The 27,575-nt window shown below is 44.2% G+C and overlaps 2 protein-coding genes across 5 annotated transcripts in view; one reads left to right on the top strand and one right to left on the bottom strand.

Annotated features, from left to right (window-relative positions):
• RRP12 (ribosomal RNA processing 12 homolog) overlaps positions 1-592 on the bottom strand; it is a 132,034-nt gene extending 131,442 nt beyond the window's left edge. The window contains exon 1 of the mRNA XM_075348380.1: positions 400-592. Within this exon, the coding sequence (XP_075204495.1) occupies positions 400-538 (139 nt within the window). The 5' untranslated portion in view covers positions 539-592. The remainder of the gene's footprint in view (positions 1-399) is intronic.
• The window catches only part of LOC142310745 (M-phase inducer phosphatase 3-like), a 286,384-nt gene that overhangs the window by 238,495 nt on the left and 20,314 nt on the right, over positions 1-27,575 (top strand). For 2 of the 4 annotated variants that reach the window (XM_075348383.1, XM_075348384.1), the window contains exons 2-7: positions 15,280-15,380; positions 23,289-23,340; positions 26,079-26,109; positions 26,271-26,336; positions 26,439-26,597; positions 26,787-26,858. In XM_075348383.1, the coding sequence (XP_075204498.1) occupies positions 15,280-15,380; positions 23,289-23,340; positions 26,079-26,109; positions 26,271-26,336; positions 26,439-26,597; positions 26,787-26,858 (481 nt within the window). Of the gene's footprint in view, positions 1-10,949; positions 11,231-15,279; positions 15,381-23,288; positions 23,341-26,078; positions 26,110-26,270; positions 26,337-26,438; positions 26,598-26,786; positions 26,859-27,575 lie in introns of those variants that run through there. The other 2 variants (XM_075348381.1, XM_075348382.1) reach the window with 2 other exon arrangements.

The raw sequence follows: 27,575 nt of genomic DNA on the forward strand, positions 1-27,575 counted from the left end.
AAACTAACAATGGCCATGGTGTGAAGGGGTTAAAAATAAAGAATTCTAACTGCCCTCCTTCCCAATTTAAGATGGGGAAGAAAAGAAAAGAAAATGGTGCTCAAACTGCAACTGGAAAAGTCCAACTGCCAGGATGTAAAATCCACAATTTCATAAATGAAAACGCGTCGTGTGAGTCTCAAAAAGAAGCTGATCAAATATAAACACAAAACAACAAGTTCTTCCACAGAACCAACACTTATCACAAGCTCTGAAGCCTCTCTCAATGGTGGAGATGCATTTTTCCACATTTTAGGAGTATTTGAACAGAAAAAAAATGAAGAGTGACATAAAGTGGGGAATCCCTTAAAGGAGGTCAGCTGATGAGCCCCTCCGCAGCGCTCGCCGGTCACCTCTCACCTGACGGTCGGCTGAAGAACCTGCTCCTGGCCGCCTCCCGGTGCCGCTTGTCCTGCGGGTTGCTGTCGCTGCTGTGTCCCTTCCTCCAGCGCTTCACTTTCCCTCCGGTCCCGGAGCGGAGCTTCCCCGACTTCCCCATGATCCACGCGAAACCCACGTGTGGCCTCCTGCACTGGCCGGTCACTTCCGCCCCAGCAGCCAGCACAGCGCTCTATGGTGCGGCCGCTTCCGGCTGAGCAGATCACAGCGCACTGCCCTCTGGTGGTCACAGCGCGGTACTGCAGGGGGAAGTCATCCTGACACATTCTGCAGGAACGTTCTATTTCCCGCTGAGTCTTTTTGCTGTTTCATTTTTTATGCACTTTTTTTCTACAGTCTTTAACACTTATTACTTTATATTTTCAATCATACAGCTTTATGAGGGCTTGTTTTGTTTTTGTTTTGCAGGAGGAGGTGTAGTTCGTAGCATTTACTGTACAGTATCCCAAAAAATCAAGAGTGCACTGAAATGGTGAAAAAAACCTTTAGGGGTATCTTTTTATATTTCTTTTTTATGGATCAAAAAACAAAAACAAAAATCACAAAATAGACAAAGGAGTTTTTGAAGCTGAAACTCTAATGCTGAGAGGTGGGTGTGAGGAGCAGTGAATATTCATTCTCTTTAATGGCAGGCACACATGATCACATCACCTCTGCTGCTGATGGCTTCCTGCCACGGTGACCCCACTCCTACCTCCTGTGACCCCTCTCCCCCGCCACTGCAGCCTCCACCCCCATAGTGAGCCAAGAGGGGTTTTTTTAGGAGTTTTTGGAGCTGAAACTCAAATGCTGAGAGGTGTGCGTGAGGAGCAGTGAATATTCATTCACTTTAATGGCAGGCACACATAATCACCCCACCCCTGCTGCTGATTTCTTCCTGCCATAGTGAGCTCGCTCCTGCATCCTGTGACCACACTTCACCATTGCTGCTTCTGTCGCGGACGGAGGAGGTGACGCTGCGCTCTCCCACTGCTCGGGTCCGGCTGCTGCTGCTGCTCGGTGGTGGCTCGAGCGGTGGGCCGGATCCCGGGGACTCGAGCGGCGTTCCTCGCCCGTGAGTGAAAAGGGGGCGGTTTGGTGTGATTTAGGGATATTGTCCGTGACGCCACCCACGGTTGTGGTGAGGTTGAGACACCACCGCTGCTCTGGACGGGGATCCCGGGAGCGATGACAGGGAGCAGCTTGGATGTTGGTTCTCCCCTCCGTGGGTAGGGGGTTGGTTGTCCCGGGGCCCGGTGATGGGGTAGGGATGGATGGCAGGCGGGTTACGGGGCCTGGTGAGGTGCAGGGTCGCGGGGGCAGCGCTGTGCCGCACGGCACGGTGGTACTCACTTAGCCAATCATGAACACAAAGTCTCCGGTAAAACAGACGGCTGGATGGACACGTCCCACAGACGGCTGCGGTGTCTCTCCTCCCGGCAGGTTGATGGTGACTGCCTTTCCCTGCACCTGTGTGTTGTGTACGGTTCCAATGGGTTCCCACCGGTAACCCGCTCCCCAGCTTTGAAGGTTGCTGAAGGAGCCCCTTTTGCCCGCAGGCTCTGGCCCTGGGAACTGTAGCCTTGGCAGTGACTGTGTTTCCCTCTATCGGTTGGACTGTTGCCGTCAATCGGGACTTGGCTGCTGGGAAACCCCGGAGGTTCCCTTCGCTAATGGATTTTACAATTTCAGCGGCGACTCCTAGCCTTGTCGGGGTCCGTAAGCCCCTGCCGGTTGGTGCTGGCTTCTCTTTGCGTACCGGTCCGGTACCGCCGGGCCACCGCCCGTCCATGGTCCTTACGGCTAGCTCCAATAAGCCTCTCCTGCAGACGGTCACCACCGTCTGCCAACCTTGCTGTACCGTCTGGGCCACACACCCGGACGCTGTCAGATTGCTCTTCTACAACTTCACTTCTCCACTTCCAAAACTCTATCTCTATCTGACTCCTTTCCCGCCTCCAGGACTGTGAACTCCTCGGTGGGCGGGACCAACCGCCTGGCCCACCCCCTGGTGTGGACATCAGCCCCTGGAGGAAGGCAACAAGGATTTTTGTTTGACTTTGGTGTGCCTGACCGGGGTGTGGGGTGTGTTGGCGCAGTACCTGTGACGTCCTGGCTTGTCCAGGGCGCCACACTTCCCCTCCACAATGAGCCAGGTACGCTTTGAACTATATGATCCCCCTTACACACACACTTTCCTCCCAAATTTTGGGGGGAAAAAACTGCGCCTTATAGTCCGAAAAATACATGATATAAAAATCTCTGGTAAAAATTGCCTGAAAACATTCCTGTACCTAGAGAATGTTACATCATCTGAAAAATAAAGCTTGTGTATTGCATTTCATGTTCTGTTCCAGTGTCAAAAAAAGCAAAAATGCATCTTTTGGACACAAGTTCTTGGTTTACTTTCTTTCTTCCTCCCTAACTCCCCCCAATAAAACAGTCATGTGCACATCTATATTTATTAACCAATATACAACAATTTGATCATAGAGATGGATAAGTTACATGAAATATAAATAAAATATAAATATATAAAATATAATATAATTAAATAATAAATAATATAAAATATAATAATAATTTTATATATATATATATATATATATATATATATAAAATAAAACAATAAAAATCTATAATTCGATAATACAAAAAAAGCAATTCAGAGAAGTAAAACTCCATGGGGGTCTTGCGGAGATAACATTTAAGATGGACCAATTGAACTATTAAATAAACAACATTATGTTTATTTTCTTCTATTTATTAGATGTATCAGTTACTTTTAAAAGTATATATATATATATGTGTATATGGTATATATGTATATATATACTGTATAAAAAAATATACCGTACTAAAGTACTAAAAATATACCGTACTAAAAAAAATAAATATATATATTTTTTTTTTTGTTTGTTTAAAAACTATCCACGCCGGTATCTCTGGTAAACATTACTGGCAACAGACCATTTATCTGTAATAGTTCAGGGATTTATAGTTGTGTACAGTCTATTCATGGGAGGAACAGTGAAGTCTCCAAAAAGTAAACACAGAGGAATTAAAAGATCTTCGCTCTATGGGCTCCTTTGTGCTTTTTTTTTTTAATCAGTTTTTGAAGTTTCAAGTCAGAAACAATATCGTAGTCCACTGCTCTCCTGCTCCTGACTTCAGAAATGGATACGGGTTAGAAAACAAAAGTCTCAGAGTCCAAAGTTGTGTATTTGAAGTGTGTGGTTCTGTCGGGGACAAATACAAATCCCAATTTCTAGTGGTTAAGGCAGAACCCCCAGCAGAGTCACAAACATGTCAGCGTTTCCAGACTGATAACTCCCTGGATCAACTGGTCACTATGGATGGGACCTGGATTTATTTGTATGACCCTGAGAACAGTCAAAAGAGTGGAGGCACGGTGGTTCTCCTCGTCCAAAGAAGTTCAGGGTGAAAAAATCAGCCTCTAAGGTGATGGCGGCTGTGTTCTGGGATAAGGAGGGTGTGCTGCTAGTGGACTACCTTCAAAAGGGTTCCACCAACAACGCAAGGTATTACATTGAACTTTTTATACCAATTGAAGGCAGCTCTGAAGGCCAAAAGGTGCGGCAAGCTGTCCAGAGTAATCTTGTTCCTGCAAGACAACGCCTCCACTCACACTGTATAAGTGACCACGGCAAAACTGGCAGAGCTGGGCTTCCAGCTGGTTGACCACCCACCTTATTCACCAGATCTTGCTCCCTCTGACTATCATCTGTTTCCAAACCTGAAGAAACACCTCAAGGGTACCAAATTTCACACCATTTCTGATACCATGGCTACTACAGATGCCTGGTTTGAGGCACAACCGAAATCCTTCTTTTTGCTAGGCTTAGGCTACTTTCACACATCAGTTTTCTGTATTCAGGCACAGTCCTTTTTTTTGCCGTATCCAACGTTTCCGTTTTTGTTGTGCAAACCGGAGCCAACCGGACCCACCGGATCCGTTTTTTTGCGGATCCGTTTAAGACGGATCCGTTAAAAAACGGATCCGGTGGGTCCGGTTTGCATCCGTTTTGCATCCGTTATGTCCGTTTTTTGACGGATCCGTTTTTTAAACACTAAACAAACAATTAACGAGTTCCGTATTCTGATTGGCTATTGGGAACATATAGTATATATACAGTATTTTGAAGCATATATGACAGAATGAAGACAGAGACAAGCAGAAACCATGGATGCTATTCTTGCAAATTACACAAAGATCGCTGCAGATTTTATATTTGAGGCAAATCGCTTGGCTATCATCGTCAGAGAAAAGGAGCGACAGCGACTGAGGCGTCAGCGACATCGACGCTTTTGGATCCATCCCCTGACTGCCCAGAGACTGACACGTGGGGTGTTTTCAACCCTATACCTGGAGCTCCGTGGAAACCATGAAAAATTCACAAGCTATGTCCGGATGGCAGTGAATAATTTTGACGTCCTCCTTGGCCTTGTTGCGGACAACATCCGTAAAACGGACACCTACAGCCGGTTCTCTATAACACCCGAGGAGCGTTTGCTGGTTACGCTTAGGTAAGTTTTTTTTTTTTTAAATTGTATCCTCCTGTAAATTGACTTTTAACTGTAATGTGTTTGCTATTATTTTTTTATAATTATTGTCTTTCCTTTACAGATTCCTTGCAACTGGAGAGTCGCTTTCATCCCTCCACTACCAGTTTCGACTAGGAATTTCCACCATCTCGGGAATCATTAGAGACACTTGCCAAGCCTTGTGGGATTGCCTCCATGAGGATTTCATCCCCCAGCCCACCAGGGAAAGATGGCTTGCAATTGCTGAACAATACTATAACATTTGTCAGTTTCCAAATTGCCTTGGCTCAGTGGACGGCAAACATATCAGAATTGTGAAACCTGCTGCTTCGGGGTCAGAATACTACAATTATAAAAAGTATTTTTCAATTGTCCTAATGGCAATAACGGATGCGGAATACAAATTCATCTCAGTGGACATTGGCGCATATGGGAGATCCAATGACTCTCAGGTCTTTAAAATGTCCCCAATGGGGCGGCGAATCTATGGGAATACTTTTGATTTCCCTCCTGCAAGACCTCTTCCTGGCACATGTGAGCCCCCAATGCCCTTTGTTTTTGTGGCCGACGAAGCCTTTCAACTCTCCCAACATCTATTGAAGCCATATGCAAGCCGTGGATTGACGCAAACACAAAAAATATATAATTACAGATTATCCAGAGCCAGAAGAATGGTGGAATGCTCCTTTGGGATACTAACCAGCAAATGGCGAGTCTTGTTAACAGCCATTAATTTAAACATTGAAACTGTTGATGAAATAGTGAAAGCATGTGTGGTACTGCACAATTTTGTTTTAACAAAGGAACCTTTGTCGTTGGATGACCAGAGTTTGGAATCCACCGCTTTGTCTGACTACACCAGTCCTGGATTTAGGAGTAGTGTTGCCTGTTCAACAATCCGTGACATATATGCTAACTATTTTGTGTCCCCAGAAGGTAGAGTAGATTGGCAAGATCAAATGGTGTAAGATTTTTCTTCAGTTTTATAACAAATAAAAATAATTATAAATAAATTAAATAATATCTTGTTAACCTTGTTAATTTTAATCTTTCACTCGCTTTAAAAATTTGTAATTTTTACCCCGTCAAATTACAACATGTTATGTTTTTGTATTACCTTATTATTAACTTAACTTGCTAAATAATATTCACACCAAAAAAAACAAGAACAAATAAATACTTTTCAACCAAAAACGTTTATTTTTTATTACATAGATAAATAAATTATAAATTTGTAAATCTTGGGCTTGGGGTGGAGATAGTACTGGAGGGGCTGACAGGTGGGAACACACGCACAGTTGGAGTATTGAGGGTGGAAAGTGGTGTTGGTGGTGGTGGTGGGGAAGTAACAGAAGATGAAGGTGTGGTAGAGAAACCAAGAGGGAAACCAGGAGATGGGATGGGATTTGGTAAGGATTGAGGGGTGGAGTGGAGGGATTGGGAGACAGAAGAGGTGGCGGGTGAATTAGTGGTTTGAGTTGGGGTCATGATGGTTGTGGAAGGCGAGATGTGGTAGTGGGTAGGAAGTGTAGGGGCAGATGTGGTTGGGAGCTGGTACTGGCCCGCAGGCTGGTACTGGGCCGCAGGCTGGTACTGGGCAGCAGGCTGGTACTGGGCAGCAGGCTGGTACTGGGCAGCAGGCTGGTACTGGGCAGCAGGCTGGTACTGGGCAGCAGGCTGGTACTGGGCTGCAGGCTGGTACTGGGCAGCAGGCTGGTAATGGGCAGCAGGGGGAGTAGGGACAATGGCTGGAGGGGGGGCAGGTGGTCTTGTAGGGGTGGGTGGAGGTGGTTGGGAGTCAACCTGCCCCAGAGCCTTCCGTGTGGCTTGCATTACATGCATCTGATGGTCAAGAGATAGCTTTTCCATGCGCTCTAGTACGGCTTGAAAAAAACAATGATTGGGAGATTTACTTGCATCTAAATGCAGCCTGTCCAGACGCGTGCACAATTCGTGTGTATTTTTTTCCATATTTGCATTTAGGAAGCTAAAAGATGCACGATTTTGTTCTGATAATAATTGAATGGCGTTCTGGAAGGCTGCATTTAGATGCAAGAACTCTGGCGCATAGCTCTTTTCCTGACCCCTATGACGCTGACGCCCAGAACCCAAAGGTGTTCTACTGAGGGCAGCAGTGTCAGAGGGGTGGGGTAGGGGAAAAGCTATCTCATCACCAGCAGCTTCAGGTAATGAAGTCTCACGGGAAGCTCCAGCGCAGGTGGATGGGACAGATGTAGATGGAAGGGAAGGTTCAGATGGGTGGGGTCTGTGCGTGTGTTCACCAGTGGCGGACTGTTCAGGGATCGCTCCTGTCGGGTTCGATGCAGGCTCCTGAGTGCTGCAGACGGTGCTGTTAAAAAGAGGAAAAACAAAACAATAATTAATTTAATTGCTATACATTGGCCCTGACTAAAAAAAAAAAGCAAAAAAAAACAGACATAAAATATTATACTTTGTACATATTGTGTGGAATATTTACCTTCTGCACACCATAGTTGTCCGGAGGAACGACAACGCTCTAAAGTAACGGTACTTCGATCTGCGTCCTCCGGATCCACTCGGGGCCTGCATCTCTTGATTTAACTCCTTTTTGAAGCGATCCCTGATAGACCGCCACCGCTTCTGAAGTTTGTCACCTGAAAGTGGAAAGCAGAAAGTGGTTATTATACAACACATTACATCCTGCAGCATAACCTACTGAACTGTGAATACTTACGCTGTTTCTTCTGGCCACGAGAATTGAGCTCCCCCCAACCTTCTACCGCTGCGTGGCATACCTCGTCCCAGAGTCGACGGGTTACGATCGAATCAGCGTGGCGGCGGTCAGCCATGTTCCACAGCGGCTCCCTCTCTCTAACTTCATCGATGAGGAGGTCGATGTTGATAAATCCGGCCTCCTCACCGTCAGAATCGGGAGCACGCTGGGATGCCTGTTCAAAGAAAGAAAAAAGAAATTAAAAAAAAAAATAGACAAAAATTCACACTGACATGAAAAAAAAAAAAAAAAAACCTTACACTATGACCACCGCCACCTCGACGACGACCCTGGGACGGTCTTGGGGGAGCTCTATCATGAGCCCTAGAAGTTGAAGCCTTTAGTGAAGAAAACAAAAAAAAATTATTTACTTATATGTTTGGTGTGCTGTGGTAAACAATTCCTGTATGAAACTTACACTATGATCGCCCGCTCCGTGTCTTTCTCCACCCCTTCCGTCCTCTTCTGGCAGCATCTCCTGTGATGTTTCGGCCACCTGTGTAAATGTCGTTGATTTAAAAAAATGTTTTTTTTTGTATTTTTTAAAAAAAAACCAAAAAAAAAAAAATACCTCAGTTTGTGAACCGAAGGGCGGGCTACCAGAAGACGACATTTTTTTGATTACAGGCCACGCACAACAGGACCTCAACCTCAGGAACACTCTTGCACTGCCACGGAAGATAAAAGGACCCAGCAACAGGCTGCCCAGAAATGTACCGCAACACTGCACCTGCAAAAAAAGAAAAAAAAATGTCTAAGTACATGTACGCAGCTCACAGCAGTGATCTGTGGACAGTACTGTGGACATTACCTCAGGAACACTCTTGCACTGCCACGGAAGCTAAAAGGACCCAGCAACAGGATGCCCAGAAATGTACCGCAACACTGCACCTGCAAAAAAAGAAAAAAAAATGTCTAAGTACATGTACGCAGCTCACAGCAGTGATCTGTGGACAGTACTGTGGACATTACCTCAGGAACACTCTTGCACTGCCACGGAAGATAAAAGGACCCAGCAACAGGATGCCCAGAAATGTACCGCAACACTGCACCTGCAAAAAAAGAAAAAAAAATGTCTAAGTACATGTACGCAGCTCACAGCAGTGATCTGTGGACAGTACTGTGGACATTACCTCAGGAACACTCTTGCACTGCCACGGAAGATAAAAGGACCCAGCAACAGGATGCCCAGAAATGTACCGCAACACTGCACCTGCAAAAAAAGAAAAAAAAATGTCTAAGTACATGTACGCAGCTCACAGCAGTGATCTGTGGACAGTACTGTGGACATTACCTCAGGAACACTCTTGCACTGCCACGGAAGATAAAAGGACCCAGCAACAGGATGCCCAGAAATGTACCGCAACACTGCACCTGCAAAAAAAGAAAAAAAAATGTCTAAGTACATGTACGCAGCTCACAGCAGTGATCTGTGGACAGTACTGTGGACATTACCTCAGGAACACTCTTGCACTGCCACGGAAGATAAAAGGACCCAGCAACAGGATGCCCAGAAATGTACCGCAACACTGCACCTGCAAAAAAAGAAAAAAAAATGTCTAAGTACATGTACGCAGCTCACAGCAGTGATCTGTGGACAGTACTGTGGACATTACCTCAGGAACACTCTTGCACTGCCACGGAAGATAAAAGGACCCAGCAACAGGATGCCCAGAAATGTACCGCAACACTGCACCTGCAAAAAAAGAAAAAAAAATGTCTAAGTACATGTACGCAGCTCACAGCAGTGATCTGTGGACAGTACTGTGGACATACCTCTTCCCTGGAGCACTGGACTGGAGGACAGCAGAAGTTGAAGTCAGGAGCCGGCAGGAAGTGTGTAGAATGTGCTGGATCCTTTTATAAGTTTTGTGATGAGGAAAAAAAAAAATTTGCGCATGCTCTGTTTAACAAACCGGATGCGGTCACCGCATCCGGTTTAAACCGCATTGCGCCGGATCCGGCATGCATAGACACCCATTGTATACAATGCCGTATTGCGCCGGATCCGGCAGAATGCGGTTTTTTTAAGGGGACAAAAAACGTTACATGATACGTTCTATCCGGCCGCCGCATTCAATTATTTTGCCGCATCCGGAAAAAAACGGATGCAACGCAAAGCCATCAGGTACAATCCGGCAACAATGCAAGTCTATGGGGGATAAACGGATGCGGTACCGGATCCGTTTTACCCGTTTTTTTCCGGATTGAACCTGATGGCAAAAAACTGATGTGTGAAAGTAGCCTTATAGAACATGGAATACCGATGTAAGAAGTGTGATGTCATCAGTGGAGAGTATGTGGAATAAATGTAAAGTTTCATCATCCTATCTCGTTTCTTTCTGGGTAAAGCCAAAGACTTATCAGCAGCAGCTCGTATATAGAGTAATTACAAACAGAGGGATCTATTCCTATATATTATATAGAGTCATTACACACAGAGGGATCTATTCCTATATATTATATAGAGTCATTACACACAGAGGGATCTATTCCTATATATTATATAGCGCTATTACACACAGAGGGATCTATTCCTATATATTATATAGAGTCATTACACACAGAGGGATCTATTCCTATAGATTATATATATAGTCATTACCCACAGAGGGATCTATTCCTATATATTATATAGAGTCATTACACACAGAGGGATCTATTCCTATATATTATATAGAGTCATTACACACAGAGGGATCTATTCCTATATATTATATATAGTCATTACACACAGAGGGATCTATTCCTATATATTATATAGAATCATTACACACAGAGGGATCTATTCCTATATATTATATAGAGTCATTACACATAGAGGGATCTATTCCTATAGATTATATAGAGTCATTACACACCGAGGGATCTATTCCTATATATTATATAGAGTCATTACACACAGAGGGATCTATTCCTATATATTATATAGAGTCATTACACACAGAGGGACCTATTCCTTTATATTCTCTATAAAAATTGACGTTTTTTGTTCTTCTAGCAGCAGCTGAGCAAGAAATAATTACACTGATCAGTAACCGGATTACTGCAGACTGTTAGGGCTTTATAAGATGTCTGGACCTGCAAACAAACAAGACCTGGGTAACACTTGGCTTCTCAAAGCCTCCTGAGGACTAGTCAGCTGCTCTGCGCTCTGCTTGTTGTAGCGACCATCACCAGGACCCATTCATTCTGCTGTGACAGGAGGGACATTCAAACAAGCAGCAGATGAAAGCCATTGTCAGCGCAGGGACCTAAACATAAACAGCGCGCTGCATCCAATGCAGCCGGCACCCAGCAATTTCTGACCATCATCCATAGAAGACCCGCAATGGCCGGCACGCTGGATGTCCTACAAGGGGTCAGCGATGACCAGGACCCCGGCAGCTGTGACAGCAGCTTAGATGAGGGGCTCAGCTTCTCTCCAGATCTGGGGCTGTCACCTGTAACCTGCCTGTCCGGGAACATGGGGCACCTGCACTGTGAAGACAGGTAATCCGGCCATAGGCTACATTGTATAGTGTATTATCATCAGTGATGAGCGATTATGTACTGACCCCGCCATCATATGGGGGCGCTCTTATTTGGGGGGTAATTGCATCCTATGAAACTCTATTGGGCTGAGTTCACATGTCCTATAATGATCCGTTAGAAAGGATCCATTGGCAAAATGATTTCTGCCGGATCCGGTTTATTTTAGTCTATGGAGGATGGATCCGTTAAGGCTACTTTCACACATCAGTTTTTTTCCATCAGGCACAATCCGGAAAAAAACGGATAAAACGGATCCGGCGCCGGATCCGTTTTATCCCCATTGATTTGTATTAGCGCCGGATTGTGGTTTCACACATCAGTTTTTTGCCATCAGGTGCAATCCAGCAAAAAACACGAAAAAACGCATCCAGCATCTGTTGCCGCCGGATGCGTTTTTTCTCCCATAGACTTCTATTAGCGCCAGATGGCCTTGCGTTCCATCCGGCTTTTGCTTTTCCGGCGGCCGGATGAAACGTTGAAGGGAACGTTTTTTTGTCTCCGGCACCGTACGGCGTTTTTTATAATGGAAGCCTATGGACGCCTGGACCGGCATCATCCGTCATATGCCGGAATCCGGCGCCAGTTTCCGTTTTTTTAAACTGAGCATGCTCAGTATCAAAACGGATCCATCAAAAAAACGGAAGAAACAGATGGAAAAAACTGATGCGACGGATCTGTTTTTTGACGGATCTGTTGCATTATTTTTTTTCGCCGGATTGTGCCTGATGGCAAAAAACTGATGTGTGAAAGCAGCCTTATGCAGCGGCCGGATGGAACGTCTCTTGTAATGCTTCTTGTATCTGACAAAAAACTGCATGATTTACATGCGTGATTACGGCGTGATTTACAATGGAAGCCTATGGACGCCGGATCCGGCGTAATGCGGCAAAAAATGCATGCGGCCACCGGATCCGTTTTTAAACTGAGCATGCTCCAATTTAGGCTGCTTTCACACCTCCGGTTTTAGCAAAGCCGGCCAATCCGGCTCTAAAACCTATGCAACGGATGCGACAACAAAACCGCATCCTTTGCATAAGTTTTTGACATGCGGCCCGTCCGGTTTTTGCCGCTTGTGGCAGGCTACTGAGCATGCGCAGTGGAAAAAAACGCATGCGGCGGCCGAATGCGGTGTTTGCCGCAGGACGCCGCATGCGGCGTCCATAGGCATGCATTGCAAATCGCGCCACATCAGCCGGATGCGGCGCGATGCGTTTTTTCTTGGCGGACAAAAAACCGTGCCAGGCAACGTTCCATCCGGCTGCCACATCGGCTAAATCTGCCGCATGCGGCAAAAACCGGACGGAACGCAAGCCCATGCGGCACAATACGGCACTAATGTAAGTCTATGCAAAAAAAAATGCAACCGGCGGCAAAAAAAACCGGTTGCGGGTTTTCTGCAAAGCGCTGGATTGTGCCGCACAGGAAAAAACGGATGTGTGAAAGCAGCCTTAGTCATGCTACAATATATCCTACACCCCATTATTACTGGAAAACATCCAATTTTATGTTAAAGGCTCTAGGAAAGCTGGGTGACAACCAAATATGATCGCTGGCAAAACTCCTAATCCATTAGTCGCCCTGTTTTCCAAATCTTCCTGGAAATTAATTGATATATTTCACTTTTCCATTTTACAGTATAACTAATCATTTTGAGCATTCAGGACTCAAGAAAATGATATTACCCAACTTTCCCAGACTCCTGAATGACAACCTTTTTATGAAGTAATGCAGTGCATATTCCGTTATTAGTGTAATTTTTACTATTTAGTAAAGATGGGTGGCAACCATTATGATCACCATTAGAACTCCTAATCTGATTGTCACCCAGCTTTCCTAGACCCTGAAAAGACAAATCTTCCATGCTGTAAAGCAATATAGCCCACATTCTCTTATTACTGTCATTTTTACTATTCAGGATACAAGGAAAGATGGGTGATAACAAAAATGATCACCACTAGAATGCCTAATCTGATTGTCACCCAGCTTTCCTAGACTCCGAAAAGACAAACCTTCCATGTTATGAAGCAATATAATGCACATTCTCTTATTACTGTTATTTTTACTATTCAGGATACAAGGAAAGATGGGTGACAACAAATATGGTCACCATCAGAACTCCTAATCTGGTTGTCACCCAGCTTTCCTAGACTCCAAAAAGACAAACCTTCCATGTTATGAAGCAATATAATGCACATTCTCTTATTACTGCCATTTATGTTATTCAGGATACAAGGAAAGATGGGTGACAACCAATATGGTCACCATAAGAATGCCTAATCCAGTTGTCACACAGCTTTCCTAGACCACTAAATTACACACCTTTCTAGATATGAAGAAATATAGCACACGTTCCCTTATTACTGTCATGTATAGTTTTCAGGATACAAGGAAAGTTGGGTGACAACCAATATGTTCACTATCAGAACTCCTAATCTAGTTATCACCCAGCTTTCCTCATGAATAACATATCAGCCTTGATATTATAAGATACATCTCACATTCCCTTATTACTATATAACTATTTTTTTTTATGCTCAGTACTCAAGGAAAGCTGGATGACAACTAATATGATCGGAACTGAACTGGAGCTCCGAATAGCGTTGCCACTCAGCTTCCCTAGTGTCCTAAATGACCTAGTTATACAGTGATACATTCCACATTCTCTTATTACTGTAAAAGTAACATTTTGAAGTCCTGGAGTCAAAAACAAGATTAGTGACAGTAAATATGGTCATCATTAGAACTCTTAATGTGACAGCCACCAAGCTTTCCCAGGCTCCTGAATGGCAAATATGTCATACGACTTATTAATGCATAACCTGGACTCAAAAATAAGATTGGTTATAGTAAATAAGGTCGTCATTAGAACTTTTAATGTGACAGCCACTAAGCTTTCCCAGGCTCCTGAATGGCAAATATGTCACACCACTTAATAATGCATAACCTGGACTCAAAAATAAGATTGGTGACAACAAATAAGGTCATTATTAGAACTCTTAATGTGACAGTCACCAAGCTTTCCCAGGCTCCTGAATGGCAAATATGTCACACCCCTTAATAATGCATAACCTGGACTCAAAAATAAGATTGGTGACAACAAATAAGGTCATTATTAGAACTCTTAATGTGACAGTCACCAAGCTTTCCCAGGCTCCTGAATGGCAAATATGTCACACCCCTTAATAATGCATAACCTTGACTCATAAATAAATTGGTGACAGTAAATAAGGTCATCATTAGAACTTTTTATGTGCAGTCACCAAGCTTTCCCAGGCTCTTGAATGGCAAGTATGTCACACCCCTTATTAATGCATAACCTGGACTCATAAATAAGATTAGTGATAGTAAATAAGGTCGTCATTAGAACTCTTAATGTGACAGTCACCAAGCTTTCCCGGGTTCCTGAATGGCAAATATGTCACACCCCTTATTAATGCATAACCTGCAGTCAAAAATAAGATTGGTGACAGTAAATAAGGTTGTTATTAGAACTCTTAATGAGACAGTCACCAAGCTTTCCCAGGCTCCTGAATGGCAAATATGTCACACCACTTATTAATGCATAACGTGGACTAAAAAATAAGATTGGTGATAGTAAATAAGGTCGTCATTAGAACTTTTAATGTGACAGTCACCAAGCTTTCCCAGACTCCTGAATGGCAAATATGTCACACCGCTAATTAATGCATAACTAAGAGAATTTTCCAGCTCACAACTCTAGGATAATGGATGGCACCCGCCGGGAGCTGCATTATATGTATTCGCTGCCCCCAAACGTTTGCAGAAGTGGGGTCTAAAGATTTGAAAATGACGTAAAAACTTTTATTTCTTGCATATTTTTTTATAATTTATTTGGTGAAATGTTTCCAACGTGTTGGCTTCGTGTTTCGATCAATCATCTTGTGGTGTCACGCCTGACTTACCTGCTGTAGGGATAGTTACCACTGGTTTGGGTCTAACCCACAACAATGCTCTGGTGATTTCCTTTGTTATTTTTTTTTTTTTAGTCTAAGGAGAAAGCTGAAATTATCCCCGGACTCGCAGCATTCAAGCCCCACAGAGACTCCAAGCTTACAAGTGACTGCCATGGGAACTGCTGGACTCTCAGGTAGCGGCATCACTCCTACACAAAGCCGAATGATGAAATCCCTGTGACAAGCGCCACACTGTCACCAGGCGCTGCGGAGCAACAGCAACACAAAGCCAGTGCCAGGGCTACGCAGACATCAGTGTGCGCCGCTCTGTCCTAGCTCATTATGGCGGTTTTATTTTCATCTAAATGCATTTATTTGGCCTAAAAAAAACATTTTTGCAAATGGGTTTCATTAAAAATTCTGCATCGTTCGACTTCTACGGGTCTTTGTTTCCCTGCACATTCAACTTTGATGTGGTCTGTTGTCATAAAGCAGCTGAGAAAATAGTTGCAAACTCTCCTGTCATAATGAGCTCACTGGAGGATTCTCAGTTAACTCATTCTGCAGCCAAGTATAGAAGGGAAATGGTGCAAAAACAACTCAATATCAAAAATGATTTTTTTTTAGCTCCAAGAAAAAGACAGAGAAAAGAGTTACAAGCTCACCAGTCATAAGGAGCTCACTGAAGGTTTCTCAGTTAACTCATTCTGCAGCCCTTTATAGAAGGAAAGTGGTGCAATAAGAACCCAATATCTAAAAAAAAAAATAATAAATAAATAAATTAGCTTCAAGAAAAAGACAGAGAAAAGAGTTAAAAACTCTCCAGTCATAAGGAGCTCACTGAAGGATTCTCAGTTAACTCATCCTGCAGCCCTCTATAGAAGGAAATGGTGCAATAAGAACCCAATATCTAAAAAAAAAATGTTTACAAAAAATTAGCTCCAAGAAAAAGACAGAGAAAAGAGTTACAAACTCTCCAGCCATAAGGAGCTCACTGAAGGATTCTCAGTTAACTCATTCTGCAGCCAACTATAAAAGGGAAATGGTGCTATAAGAACCCAATATCAAAAAAAATGTTTAAAAAAAATTAGCTCCAAGAAAAAGACAGAGAAAAGAGATAAAAACTCTCCAGTCATAAGGCGCTCACTGAAGGATTCTCAGTTAAATCATTCTGCAGTCAGCAATAAGCTATAGAAGGGAAAAGGCGCAATAAGAACCCAAAATCAAAAATTATTTTTTTTTTAGCTCCAAGAAAAAGACAGAGAAAAGAGGTAAAACTCTCCAGTCATAAGGAGCTCACTGAAGGTTTCTCAGTTAACTCATCCTGCAGCCCTCTATAGAAGGAAAGTGGTGCAATAAGAACCCAATATCTAAAAAAAAATGTTTAAAAAAAATTAGCTGCAAGAAAAAGACAGAGAAAAGACTTACAAACTCTCCAGCCATAAGGAGCTCACTGAAGGACTCTCAGTTAACTCATTCTGCAGCCAACTATAAAAGGGAAATGGTGCTATAAGAACCCAATATCAAAAATGATTGTTTTTTTACCTCCATGAAAAAAAAGACAGAGAAAAGAATTACAAACCTTCCAGTCACAAGGAGCTCACTGAAAGTTTCTCAGTAAAATCATTCTGCAGCCCTCTATAGAAGGGAAATGGTGCAATAAGAACCCAATATCTTAAAAAAATAAATAAGCTCCAAGAAACAGACAGAGAAAAGAGTTAAAAACTCTCCAGTCATAAGGAGCTCACTGAATGATACTCAGTTAACTCATTCTGCAGCCAATCAGAGACTATAGAAGGGAAATGGTGCAATAAGGACCCAATATCAAAGATGATTATTTATTTTTTTTAGCTTCAAGAAAAAGACAGAGAAAAAAGTTACAAACTCTCCAGCCATAAGGAGCTCACTGAATGATTCTCAGTTAACTCAATCTACAGCCAATCAGAGACTATAGAAGGGAAATGGTGCAATAAAAACACAATATCAAAAAAGGAATTTTTTTTTAGCTCCAAGAAAAAGTACAGAGAAAAGAGGTAAAACTCTACAGTCATAAGGAGCCACCATTTTACAATAGGTGATGTCACAGCTCACCTCCTCCTGTACAATGACTGATAACACCTCTATATACACTAGAAAACATAGGATCCACAATGCACAATAGGTGATGTCACAGCTCACCTCCTCCTCCTGTACAATGACTGATAACACCGCTATGTACAGTAGATAAGACAGGATCTACCAGTCACAATTGGTGATGTCACAGCTCACCTTCTTCTGTACAATGACTGATAACATCTCTATATACACTAGATAACACAGGATCCACAATGCACAATAGGTGATGTCACAGCTCACCTCCTCCTCCTGTATAATGACTGATAATACCTCTATATACAGTAGATAAGACAGGATCCACCAGTCACAATAAGTGATGTCACAGCTTACCTCCTTCCCTCCCTTCACACTGACCTTTGCACATGCTCATTAGATGCTTCAATACAAATTATAGGGTCTGAGTATGTTTATTGTGGCTAATGTACATGTGCATTTCATGAAAGAACAGAAAGTTAGAGTCTAAAAAAGCCCCAGTGACCGGTGTGATAATTGCAAAATTTAGTACTAATTCTGATATTGAATTATTATTATTATTTTATTATTATTATTATTTATTTATAGAGCACCATTAATTCCATGGTGCTGTACATGAGAAGGGGGTTACATACAAAATACGTATACAAGTTACAGTAGACAGACTAGTACAGAGGGAAGAGGGCCCTACCCTTGCGGGCTTACATTCTATAGGATTATGGGGAGGAGACAATAGGTGGGGTGTAGGTCAGGCGGCAGCTCCGCACGGTGGTCGGGCGGCAGCTCCGCACGGTGGTCGGGCGGCAGCTCCGCACGGTGGTCGGGCGGCAGCTCCGCACGGTGGTCGGGCGGCAGCTCCGCACGGTGGTCGGGCGGCAGCGAGTTCATTGTAGATTGTGGGCATTTCGGAACAGATGAGTTTTCAGGTTCCGTTTGAAGTTTGCAAGGGTAGGGGATAGTCTGACGTGTTGAGGCAGCGAGTTCCAGGAGACTGGGGATGCTCGGGAGAAGTCTTGGAGTCGGTTGTGTGAGGAGCGAATGAGAGAGGAGGAGAGGAGGAGATCTTGGGAGGACCGGAGGTGACGTGTTGGAGTGTAGTGGGAGAGTAGTTCGGAGATGTACGGAGGGGAAAGATTATGCACAGCTTTGTAGGTCAGTGTTAGAAGTTTGAATTGGATACGGTGGAAGATTGGAAGCCAGTGGAGGGACATGCAGAGAGGAGAAGCAGGGTGGTATTGAGGAGAGAGGTGGATAAGTCGGGCAGCAGAGTTAAGGATGGACTGGAGAGGGGCAAGCGTGTTGGCAGGGAGGCCACAGAGGAGGATGTTACAGTAGTCGAGGCGGGAGATTATGAGGGCATGCACTAGCATTTTAGTTGATTGCAAATTGAGGAAAGGGCGGATTCTGGAAATATTTTTGAGTTGAAGACGGCAGGAGGTGGTGAGGGATTGGATGTGTGGTATGAAGGATAAGGCAGAGTCAAAGGTCACTCCGAGGCAGCGAACTTTGGGTACTGGCGAGAGCGTGGTGTTATTTATTGTAATAGATAGATTAGGTGGAGAGTGTAGGTGAGACGGAGGAAAGATGATTAGTTCAGTTTTGGCCACATTGAGCTTTAGGAAGCGAGAGGAGAAGAAGGAGGATATAGCAGATAGACATTTCGGGATTTTGGACAGCAGAGATGTGGCATCTGGGCCAGAGAGGTAGATCTGGGTGTCGTCGGCATATAGGTGGTATTGGAAGCCATGGGACTTTATGAGTTGTCCCAGGCCAAATGTGTAGATAGAGAAAAGTAGGGGTCCTAGGACAGAGCCTTGAGGGACGCCAACAGAGAGATGGTGGGATGAAGAGGTTGTGTGGGAGTGGGAGACACTAAAAGTGCGATTTGAGAGGTATGAAGAGATCCAAGAGAGGGCAAGATCTCTGACACCAAGGGAAGAGAGGGTTTGTAATAGGAGGGAGTGGTCAACGGTATCGAAGGCTGAGGACAGGTCTAGGAGTAGGAGTATAGAGAAGTGCTTGTTCGCTTTGGCAGTAAGCAAGTCATTTGTGATTTTAGTCAGGGCAGTTTCGGTGGAGTGATGTGGACGGAAGCCGGACTGTAGGTTGTCAAAGAGAGCGTTAGAGGAGAGGTGGGAGGAAAGTTCAGCATGGACATGCTGTTCCAGGAGTTTTGAGGCAAGTGGGAGTAGTGATATGGGGCGGTAGCTGGTAGTAGAGGTTGGATCGAGGGAAGGTTTCTTTAGGATAGGTGTGACTGTTGCATGTTTAAAGGCAGAGGGGAAGGTTCCAGTCGTTAAAGATAGGTTGAAGAGATGGGTTAAGGCTGGAATAAGGATGGTGGTGAGGTTGGGAAGGAGGTGGGATGGCATGGGGTCAAGTGCGCAGGTGGTGAGGTGCGCTTTTGAGAGCAGACGTGCAAGCTCTCCTTCGGTGATGGTGGGGAGGAAGTTTATGGGGGAGGGGCAGTGGTCAGCTACATGAAGGGGTTGTGGTGGCTGAGCAGAGAAGACTTGCCTTATTAGGTCGATTTTTTCTTGGAAATAGGTGGCAAAGTCTTCTGCAGAAATGAGGGAGGTTGGAGGGGGCAGTGGTGGGCGAAGGAGGGAGTTGAAAGTGTTGAATAACTGTTTGGGGTTGTGTGTTAGAGAGGATATGAGGTTTCTGAAGTAATCGTGTTTAGCGGAGGTGAGGACTGAACGAAATGTGTGAATTGCATTTTGAATAAAATACATTGCCAAAAAAACCCAACAACCCTGGTTTAAACAACAGGTAGTTTTTTTGGTGACACATCCCCTTTATTGGGGACCTAAATCTACATTCGGTATAAGCGTTAGTAGCATTTATCATTTGTGAACCAAGTATTTTCCCCAGAACGCAGTATGAACATGGACTTAGTCAATGGGAAATTTTTGGAGGAACGTTTCAATTCCTGGGGATTTTCCTGTAGAGTTTTGGAATAGTTTTTTTTGCAGCTTTTTGTTTGGACACTTCCTAGTTTGGAGCAGGTCCATTAAGATCTGCTTTTAAGGAGCGACATGCACTTTATTTTTTTCTATCAGACGTTTTTCAAAACCTGGTCAGGAAAAAAAATGCTTAAAAGACTCGTCATAGGAGCAGAAAAGTGGATTTTCCATGGAAATGAAGAAGAAGAGATTTCCAAAGATTTTCAGCTGTTTTGAAGGAGGATTTGGTAGAAGACCTGCTGAAAAAAAATTGCAACTATGTTTTTGCCTTTGTGAGCTCCGTGTAATGCTTAACTTGCCCTTGTGGTGGTGCTGTGGGACAAATGAACGGTTGTTGCCAATTACAGCTGATCGCTGGGGATCATATCTTCTTCAGGGTCTCTTCTATAGAAATTATACATTTAGGAGCTGAAATATTTGGACAGTGCAACTGAAGTGGGGAAATTAAAGGGGTTGAACAAAATCATCCTATGAAATGTTTAGGAATTGCAACCATTTTTCTACAAAGCCTCCTGAATTCAGGGGCTCAAAAGTAATTGGACAAAGTAACTTTACCATAAAAAAAAAGTTCTTTTTTAATACTTTGTATACTTTAATTCTTTGCAGCAGTAACGGCCTGAAATCTTTCGGCCATGGACGTCTCCATCGCTGGGTTTCCTCCCGTGTGAACCTTTGCCGCCTTTCCTGCGGTGACTTTAGTTGTTGCTTGGTTGTGGGTCTTTCTGCCTTATGATTTGGTCTTAATCCTTTGAAATGTAGCTTGATGGGGCTGAGATCTGGTGATGACTCGGTCGTTACAGAATATGCCACTTTATTGCTTTCACAGTAGGTTTTGGGTCATTGTCCATCTGTCTTGTGAAGCGCCATCCAATCATTTCTGCATTTGGTTGAATCTGAGCCAAAAGTCTCGCCCTGTGGCCAAAAGTCTCGCCCTGTGCACATCATACCTCATCCGGCTGCTTCTCTCTTCAGTCACATCATCAATGCCCACTAGTGCCCCAGGGCCATTGGGAACCCTGCAAGCCCGGTCATCACACTGCGTCCACCATGTGTTACAGTGGATGTGATGTGCTTTAAATCATGAGTTGTTCCAAGGCTTCTCCAGACTTTCTTCTTCCCATCATTCTGGTGCAAGTTGATCTTAATCGCCTATATCCTTTGCTGCTTTCCCAGAACTTGGCGGCTTCTTTAGATTTTTTGGGACAAAGCCTAATCTGACATTTCTATTTTTCAGGCTGATTAATGGTTTGCACCTTGTGCTGACCCCTCTGTATATGCTCCTGTGAAGTTTTCTCTTTATGGTATACTTAAGCGGGCTTTACACGCTGCGATCTCGCTAGCAAGATCGCAAGCGATCGCACCCGCCCCAGTCGGTTGTGCGACACGGGCAAATCGCTGCCCGTGGCGCAAACCTCGCTTACCCCCGTCACATGGACTTATCTGTCCTGCGACGTCGCTCTGGCTGGCGAACCGCCTCCTTTCTAAGGGGGCGGTTCGTGCGGCGTCACAGCGACGTCACACGGCAGGCGTCCAATAAAAGCAGAGGGTGCGGAGATGAGCGGGACATAACATCCCGCCCACCTCCTTCCTTCCGCATTGCCGGTGGACGCAGGTAAGGAGATGTTCGTCGCTCCTGCGGTGTCACACGTAGCGGGAATGAGGAACAACATCGCTAATTAGCAGAGAACGATTTTTTGTTTTAGGACGACGATTTTGACCGCTTTTGCGATCGTTTAAGGTTGCTCATAAGTGTCAGATGCTGCGATATCGTTAATGACGCCGGATGTGCGTCACAAACACCGTGACCCCGACGATAATTCATTAACGATATCGTAGCATGTAAAGCCCGCATTAGATACTGAAGCACCAACTTCTCTGGAGAATGTTCTTCACTTGGGGTGATGTTGTGGGTTTTCTTCACCATGGAAAGGATTCTGCGATCATCCACCACTGTTGCTTCCGTGTACATCCAGGCCTTTGAGTCCCCAAGCTCACCAACGCACTCTTTTTTTACAGAATGTATGAAACTGCTGATTCGGCCGCTCCAAACATTTCTGCTATTTCTCTGATAGATTGCATCTTTTTTTCAGCCTAATGTGATCAGTTTTTCTTTCAATGAGAGTTCCTTTGACCGCAAATGCAAATGCCACACCTGGAATCAGCTCCAGACCTTTTACCTGCTTAAGTAACGATGCAGCCCATTAAAGCGCTTTTGAGATAATTTTCCAAATACTTTTGCTCCCTTGAAGAAAAGGCAACTACACACTCAAGAGCTGTAATTCCTAAACACCTCCTCCAGTTAGGATGTGAATACCCTTAAATTAAAGCTGAGAGTCTGCACTTTAAGTCCATATTGGTCATACAACTATTTTGCTAATGTTTTAGTAAACAGCTGAAATACCAAAACTTGTGTCACTCTCCAAATATTTCCGGACCTAACTGTATTTTATACTTTTTAAAATGCAGAAGAAAACCCAGCATCACTTTTTAGCCGGTCTCCTAAAATATCTATCCTGCCACCGTATGATGACCGATTCCTTTCTGCATCTAAAAAAATCCTGTTAAGGATCATCATAACGTCCGTCTCCAACAGTTTCAGGTCTCATCCTCTATAAACTGCCATGTTGTTGTCATGCACTGTTACTAAGTTGCAGGTGAACTGCATTAATCTCTATGGTGCTGCATGGGCATTAGTAACAGCCGATGGCACAACGCTACTAATCCAGCAATCTGTGGTCCCGTGGTTAATAATCTCATGCAGGAAACATCAATAAGGTCAGGATTAAATATGGCTAGACACTATGTAGCCTAATATCATGGATTTTTTTTTTTTTGGGTCATCACCTAAGACCCTCGCCGACCAATGCGAATATAGGCACAATGTCCCCCTTCCCCATTGGAAGCAGCTTCAGCTATACATAGTGCATTGTACCATCATCACAAAGGGACTATTTCCCTTTAATTCCAGCGTTACACGTATTTTATGACATATTTCTATATAATTAGCACAAATGCATAATAAATATAATTTTTAATATTGTGTTTCAGATTTATCAAGGGAATTAACTCCAGTGTTAAAACCACGAGTCTCTAATACAAGGTAAGAGAAAGACACCTGCTGCATGTGAAGATATCCGGATTTAAAGGGAACCTTCACTTTAAGGGTATGTGCGCACGTTGCTTTTTACTTGCTTTTTACCTGCTTTTTTGCTGCTTTTTCTTCTGCGCTGTTTAATGCCAAAATGGATGTGTTCTTCTATTCAAGCAAAGTCTATGGGAATTTGGGTTTCTTGTTCACACTATGTTGTTCAAAATGCTGCCTTTTTGTGGCAGAACTTTGGTCAAAAACTCAGCTTTTCAAAGAAGCAACATGTCAATTGTTTTTGCCATTTGGGTTTTGCACTGCAAAGCTGAGTTTTTGACCAAAGTTCTGCCACAAAAAGGCAGCATTTTGAACAACATAGTGTGAACAAGAAACCCAAATTCCCATAGACTTTGCTTGAATAGAAGAACACATCCATTTTGGCATTAAACAGCGCAGAAGAAAAAGCAGCAAAAAAGCAGGTAAAAAGCAGGTAAAAAGCAACGTGCGCACATACCCTTAGGGTTCGATGCAATGGGTGCGATACAAAAAAATCGGATGTCATATGGACCATTACCGTATATTGGCATATGTTTTTAAGGATACATTACCATTCTGTAGCATAGAACATTGGAAATGGTCCTGAAAAATAATAATAATGCCAGGAACCTTCCCCATCGTACATACTAGGTAAAGTAGGTAAACCCATAACATGATATAAACAGGGTCTAAAGGCTCCTGAACATTTGAGACTGAGGGTATGTGCGCACGTTGCTTTTTACCTGCTTTTTACCTGCTTTTTTGCTGCTTTTTCTTCTGCGCTGTTTAATGCCAAAATGGATGTGTTCTTCTATTCAAGCAAAGTCTATGGGAATTTGGGTTTCTTGTTCACACTATGTTGTTCAAAATGCTGCCTTTTTGAGGCAGAACTTTGGTCAAAAACTCAGCTTTTCAAAGAAGCAACATGTCAATTGTTTTTGCCATTTGGGTTTTGCACTGCAAAGCTGAGTTTTTGACCAAAGTTCTGCCTCAAAAAGGCAGCATTTTGAACAACATAGTGTGAACAAGAAACCCAAATTCCCATAGACTTTGCTTGAACAGAAGAACACATCCATTTTGGCATTAAACAGCGCAGAAGAAAAAGCAGCAAAAAAGCAGGTAAAAAGCAACGTGCGCACATACCCTAAAGCTGGCTTTACACGCTAGCTACGATTTCGCTACAGCGATGTCGTTGGGGTCACGGAATTTGTGACGCACATCCGGCCGCTGCAGTGATCTCGTTGTGTGTGACTCCTATGAGCGATTTTGAATCGTCGCAAAAACGTTCAAAATCGCTCATTGGTGACATGCCCCCCTCCTCCCAATTATCGTTGCTGATATTTGGGCGATGTTGATCGTCGTTCCTGCGGCAGCACACATCGCTACGTGTGACCCCGCAGGAACGAGGAACCTCACCTTACCTGCGCCCGCCCGCAATGAGGAAGGAATCAGGTGGGCGGGATATTACGTCCCGCTCATCTCCGCCCCTCCGCTTTGATTGGGCGGCCGCTTAGTGACGTCGCTGTGACGCCGAACGGACCGCCCCGTTAGAAAGGAGGCGGTACGCCGGTCACAGTGACGTCGCTATGCAGGTAAGTATGTGTGACGGGGGTGCGCGATTTTGTGTGCGACGGGCAGCAATATGCCCGTGTCGCACAAACGATGGGGGGCGGGTCGGACGCTAGCGATATCGATACCGATATCGCAGCGTGTAAAGCCCGCTTAACTTTGTTCAAAGCCTCCTATTAACGGGTTTGGCATTCACTCTATTGGGTATGGGGCCACCAAACAGATGATTGTCGGGGGAAATAAGGATCAGCCATATCCGATTATGGACTGCTAATACTTTTGTTATTCGAAAGATCATCTGCCGCCTGAGGAGTCTGGCAGAGGGTTCCCTATAGAGGACACAGGAGCGATTGGCTGATAGAGCGCTCCTGTGTATGGGACAGTTGGGTGAGATAGCTGTCGGCTGGATGATCAAACAGCTGTCTATATTGTATGGGGGCTTAATGCCAACATCACACGGGATGATAAATTGTGCGATCGCATAAGCGATCGCACCCGCCCCTGTCGTTTGTGCGTCACGGGCAATTAGTTGCCCGTGGCGCACAAAGTCGTTAACCCCCTGTCACACGCACTTACCTCCCGGACAACCTCGCTGTGGGCGGCGAACATCCACTTCCTGAAGGGGGAGGGACGTTCAGCGTCACAGCGACGTCACACGGCAGCCGGCCAATAGAAGCGGAGGGGCGGAGATGAGCGGGACGTAACATCCCGCCCACCTCCTTCCTTCCGCATTGCCGGCGGAACGCAAGTAAGCTGTTGTTCGTTGTTCCCGGGGTGTCACACGGAGCGATGTGTGCTGCCTTGGGAACAATGAACAACCGGCGCACAGAAGGAGGAACGACTTTATGAAAATGAACGACGTGTCAACGAGCAACGATAAGGTGAGTATTTTTGCTCGTTCACAGTCGTTCATAGCTGTCACACGCTACGATATCTCTCACGATGCCGGATGTGCGTCACTAATGACGTGACCCCGACGACATATCGCCCGATATATCGTACCGTGTGACGCCGGCATAACTCTGCGATAAAGAGACAAAAAGATATGGCAGCATCAGAAAGTCATGTTTTGCCAGTAGCCTACCATGTAGCTCAATATTATTATACGTAATTGCCCATTTTTCTATTTATTTCCTTTTATTTTGCAGTGATTCTTTTCCATCGAGCATCTACAAGCCGGTGAGTGACCTCTGACCGATGTGCCTTGTGCTAAAGCTAAATAAATATCACGAAATAAATAATAATAAAAAATAATAATAATAATAAATATCACAGGAGTAATGATCTGTGTTGTCGTTAAGTTTCTTTGCTAATTTTTTAAAAATATTTTTTGCTTCTAGAAAAAGGCGTCCAGAAAAGTGAATATAAGAGAACAGGAGAACACACGTCGTAAAGACACAAGAAAGGTAAGAACTGACCTTTAATGGTCAGGATCCGTGTGTGTGTATAGCCAAGATCGGTGCGAGTCAGACTTAACATCTGATATTTTGCCTCCTTTGTTTATCCAGAAAAAGTCTCGCCTGAAGCTTTTAGACTTGTTCCAAAGTCCGGAATTTCTGACTGGTCACCAGGGTCTCAAACTAGAAACAGACAAGAACCAAGAAGACAGAGAGAGGGAAACGCAGAAGACCGAAAATATACAATGCTCTGAGAGCAAGAGGGTATCGGTAACACATCAGAATGATTTCAGCCCTGTGTCTTGGCCAATTCCTTCGCTCATCACACACTTTACATTTTTTCACTCCCCCATTGTAAATTCAATTTACTGACAACATTTACAAACCTTCTGCAGTAAACTTTGTGAATCTTATTGCATCCAGTAACATGTGATCCTTTTCTGCACCATTCTCTTTTAGATGGCCAACATCAGTCCGACATTTAAGGAAGCCGATGATGAAAGTGACGACCTCATAGGAGATTTCTCCAAAGTACGTGATAAACTTTACAGTGTCCTAAATCGTGTAAAAAAATTCAAATACTAAGGAAGAATTGCAGCATGTACGAGGGAATGCTGATAAGTTTTTGGCTTTACCCAGAAAGAAACGAGATAGGATGATGAAACTTTGCATTGATGTCAACGCACTTCTTACATCGGTATTCCAAGTTCTGTAAGCCTAGCAAAAAGAAGGATTTCGGTTGTGCCTCAAACCAGGCATCAGTAGCAACCATGGCATCAGAAATGGTGTGAAATTTGCTACCCTTGAGGTGTTTCTTGAGGTTGGAAACAGATGATAGTCAGAGGGAGCTAGATCTAGTGAAAAGGTGGGTGGTGAACCAGCTGGAAGCCCAGCTCTGCCAGTTTTGCCGTGGTCGCTTGTGCAGTGTGAGCAGAGACATTCTCTTGCAGGAACAAGATTCCTTGGGACAGCTTGACGCACCTTTTGGCCTTCAGAGCTGCCTTCAATTGGTCCAAACGTTCAATGTAATACCTTGCATTCAGGGTGGAACCCTTTTGAAGGTAGTCCACTAGCAGCACATCCTCCTTATCCCAGAACACAAGCGCCATCACCTTAGTGGCTGATTTTTGCACCCTGAATTTCTTTGGATGAGGAGAACCACTGTGCCTCCAGTCTTAGAAACGCTGACAAATGGACCGGGAAGTTTTCACTCGCTGCTTCTCTGATCTGTTGTCAAACATTTGGGGA

This window comes from Anomaloglossus baeobatrachus, chromosome 5 (genome assembly GCF_048569485.1).
Source record: "Anomaloglossus baeobatrachus isolate aAnoBae1 chromosome 5, aAnoBae1.hap1, whole genome shotgun sequence".
In the NCBI taxonomy this organism is placed as follows: domain Eukaryota; kingdom Metazoa; phylum Chordata; class Amphibia; order Anura; family Aromobatidae; genus Anomaloglossus; species Anomaloglossus baeobatrachus.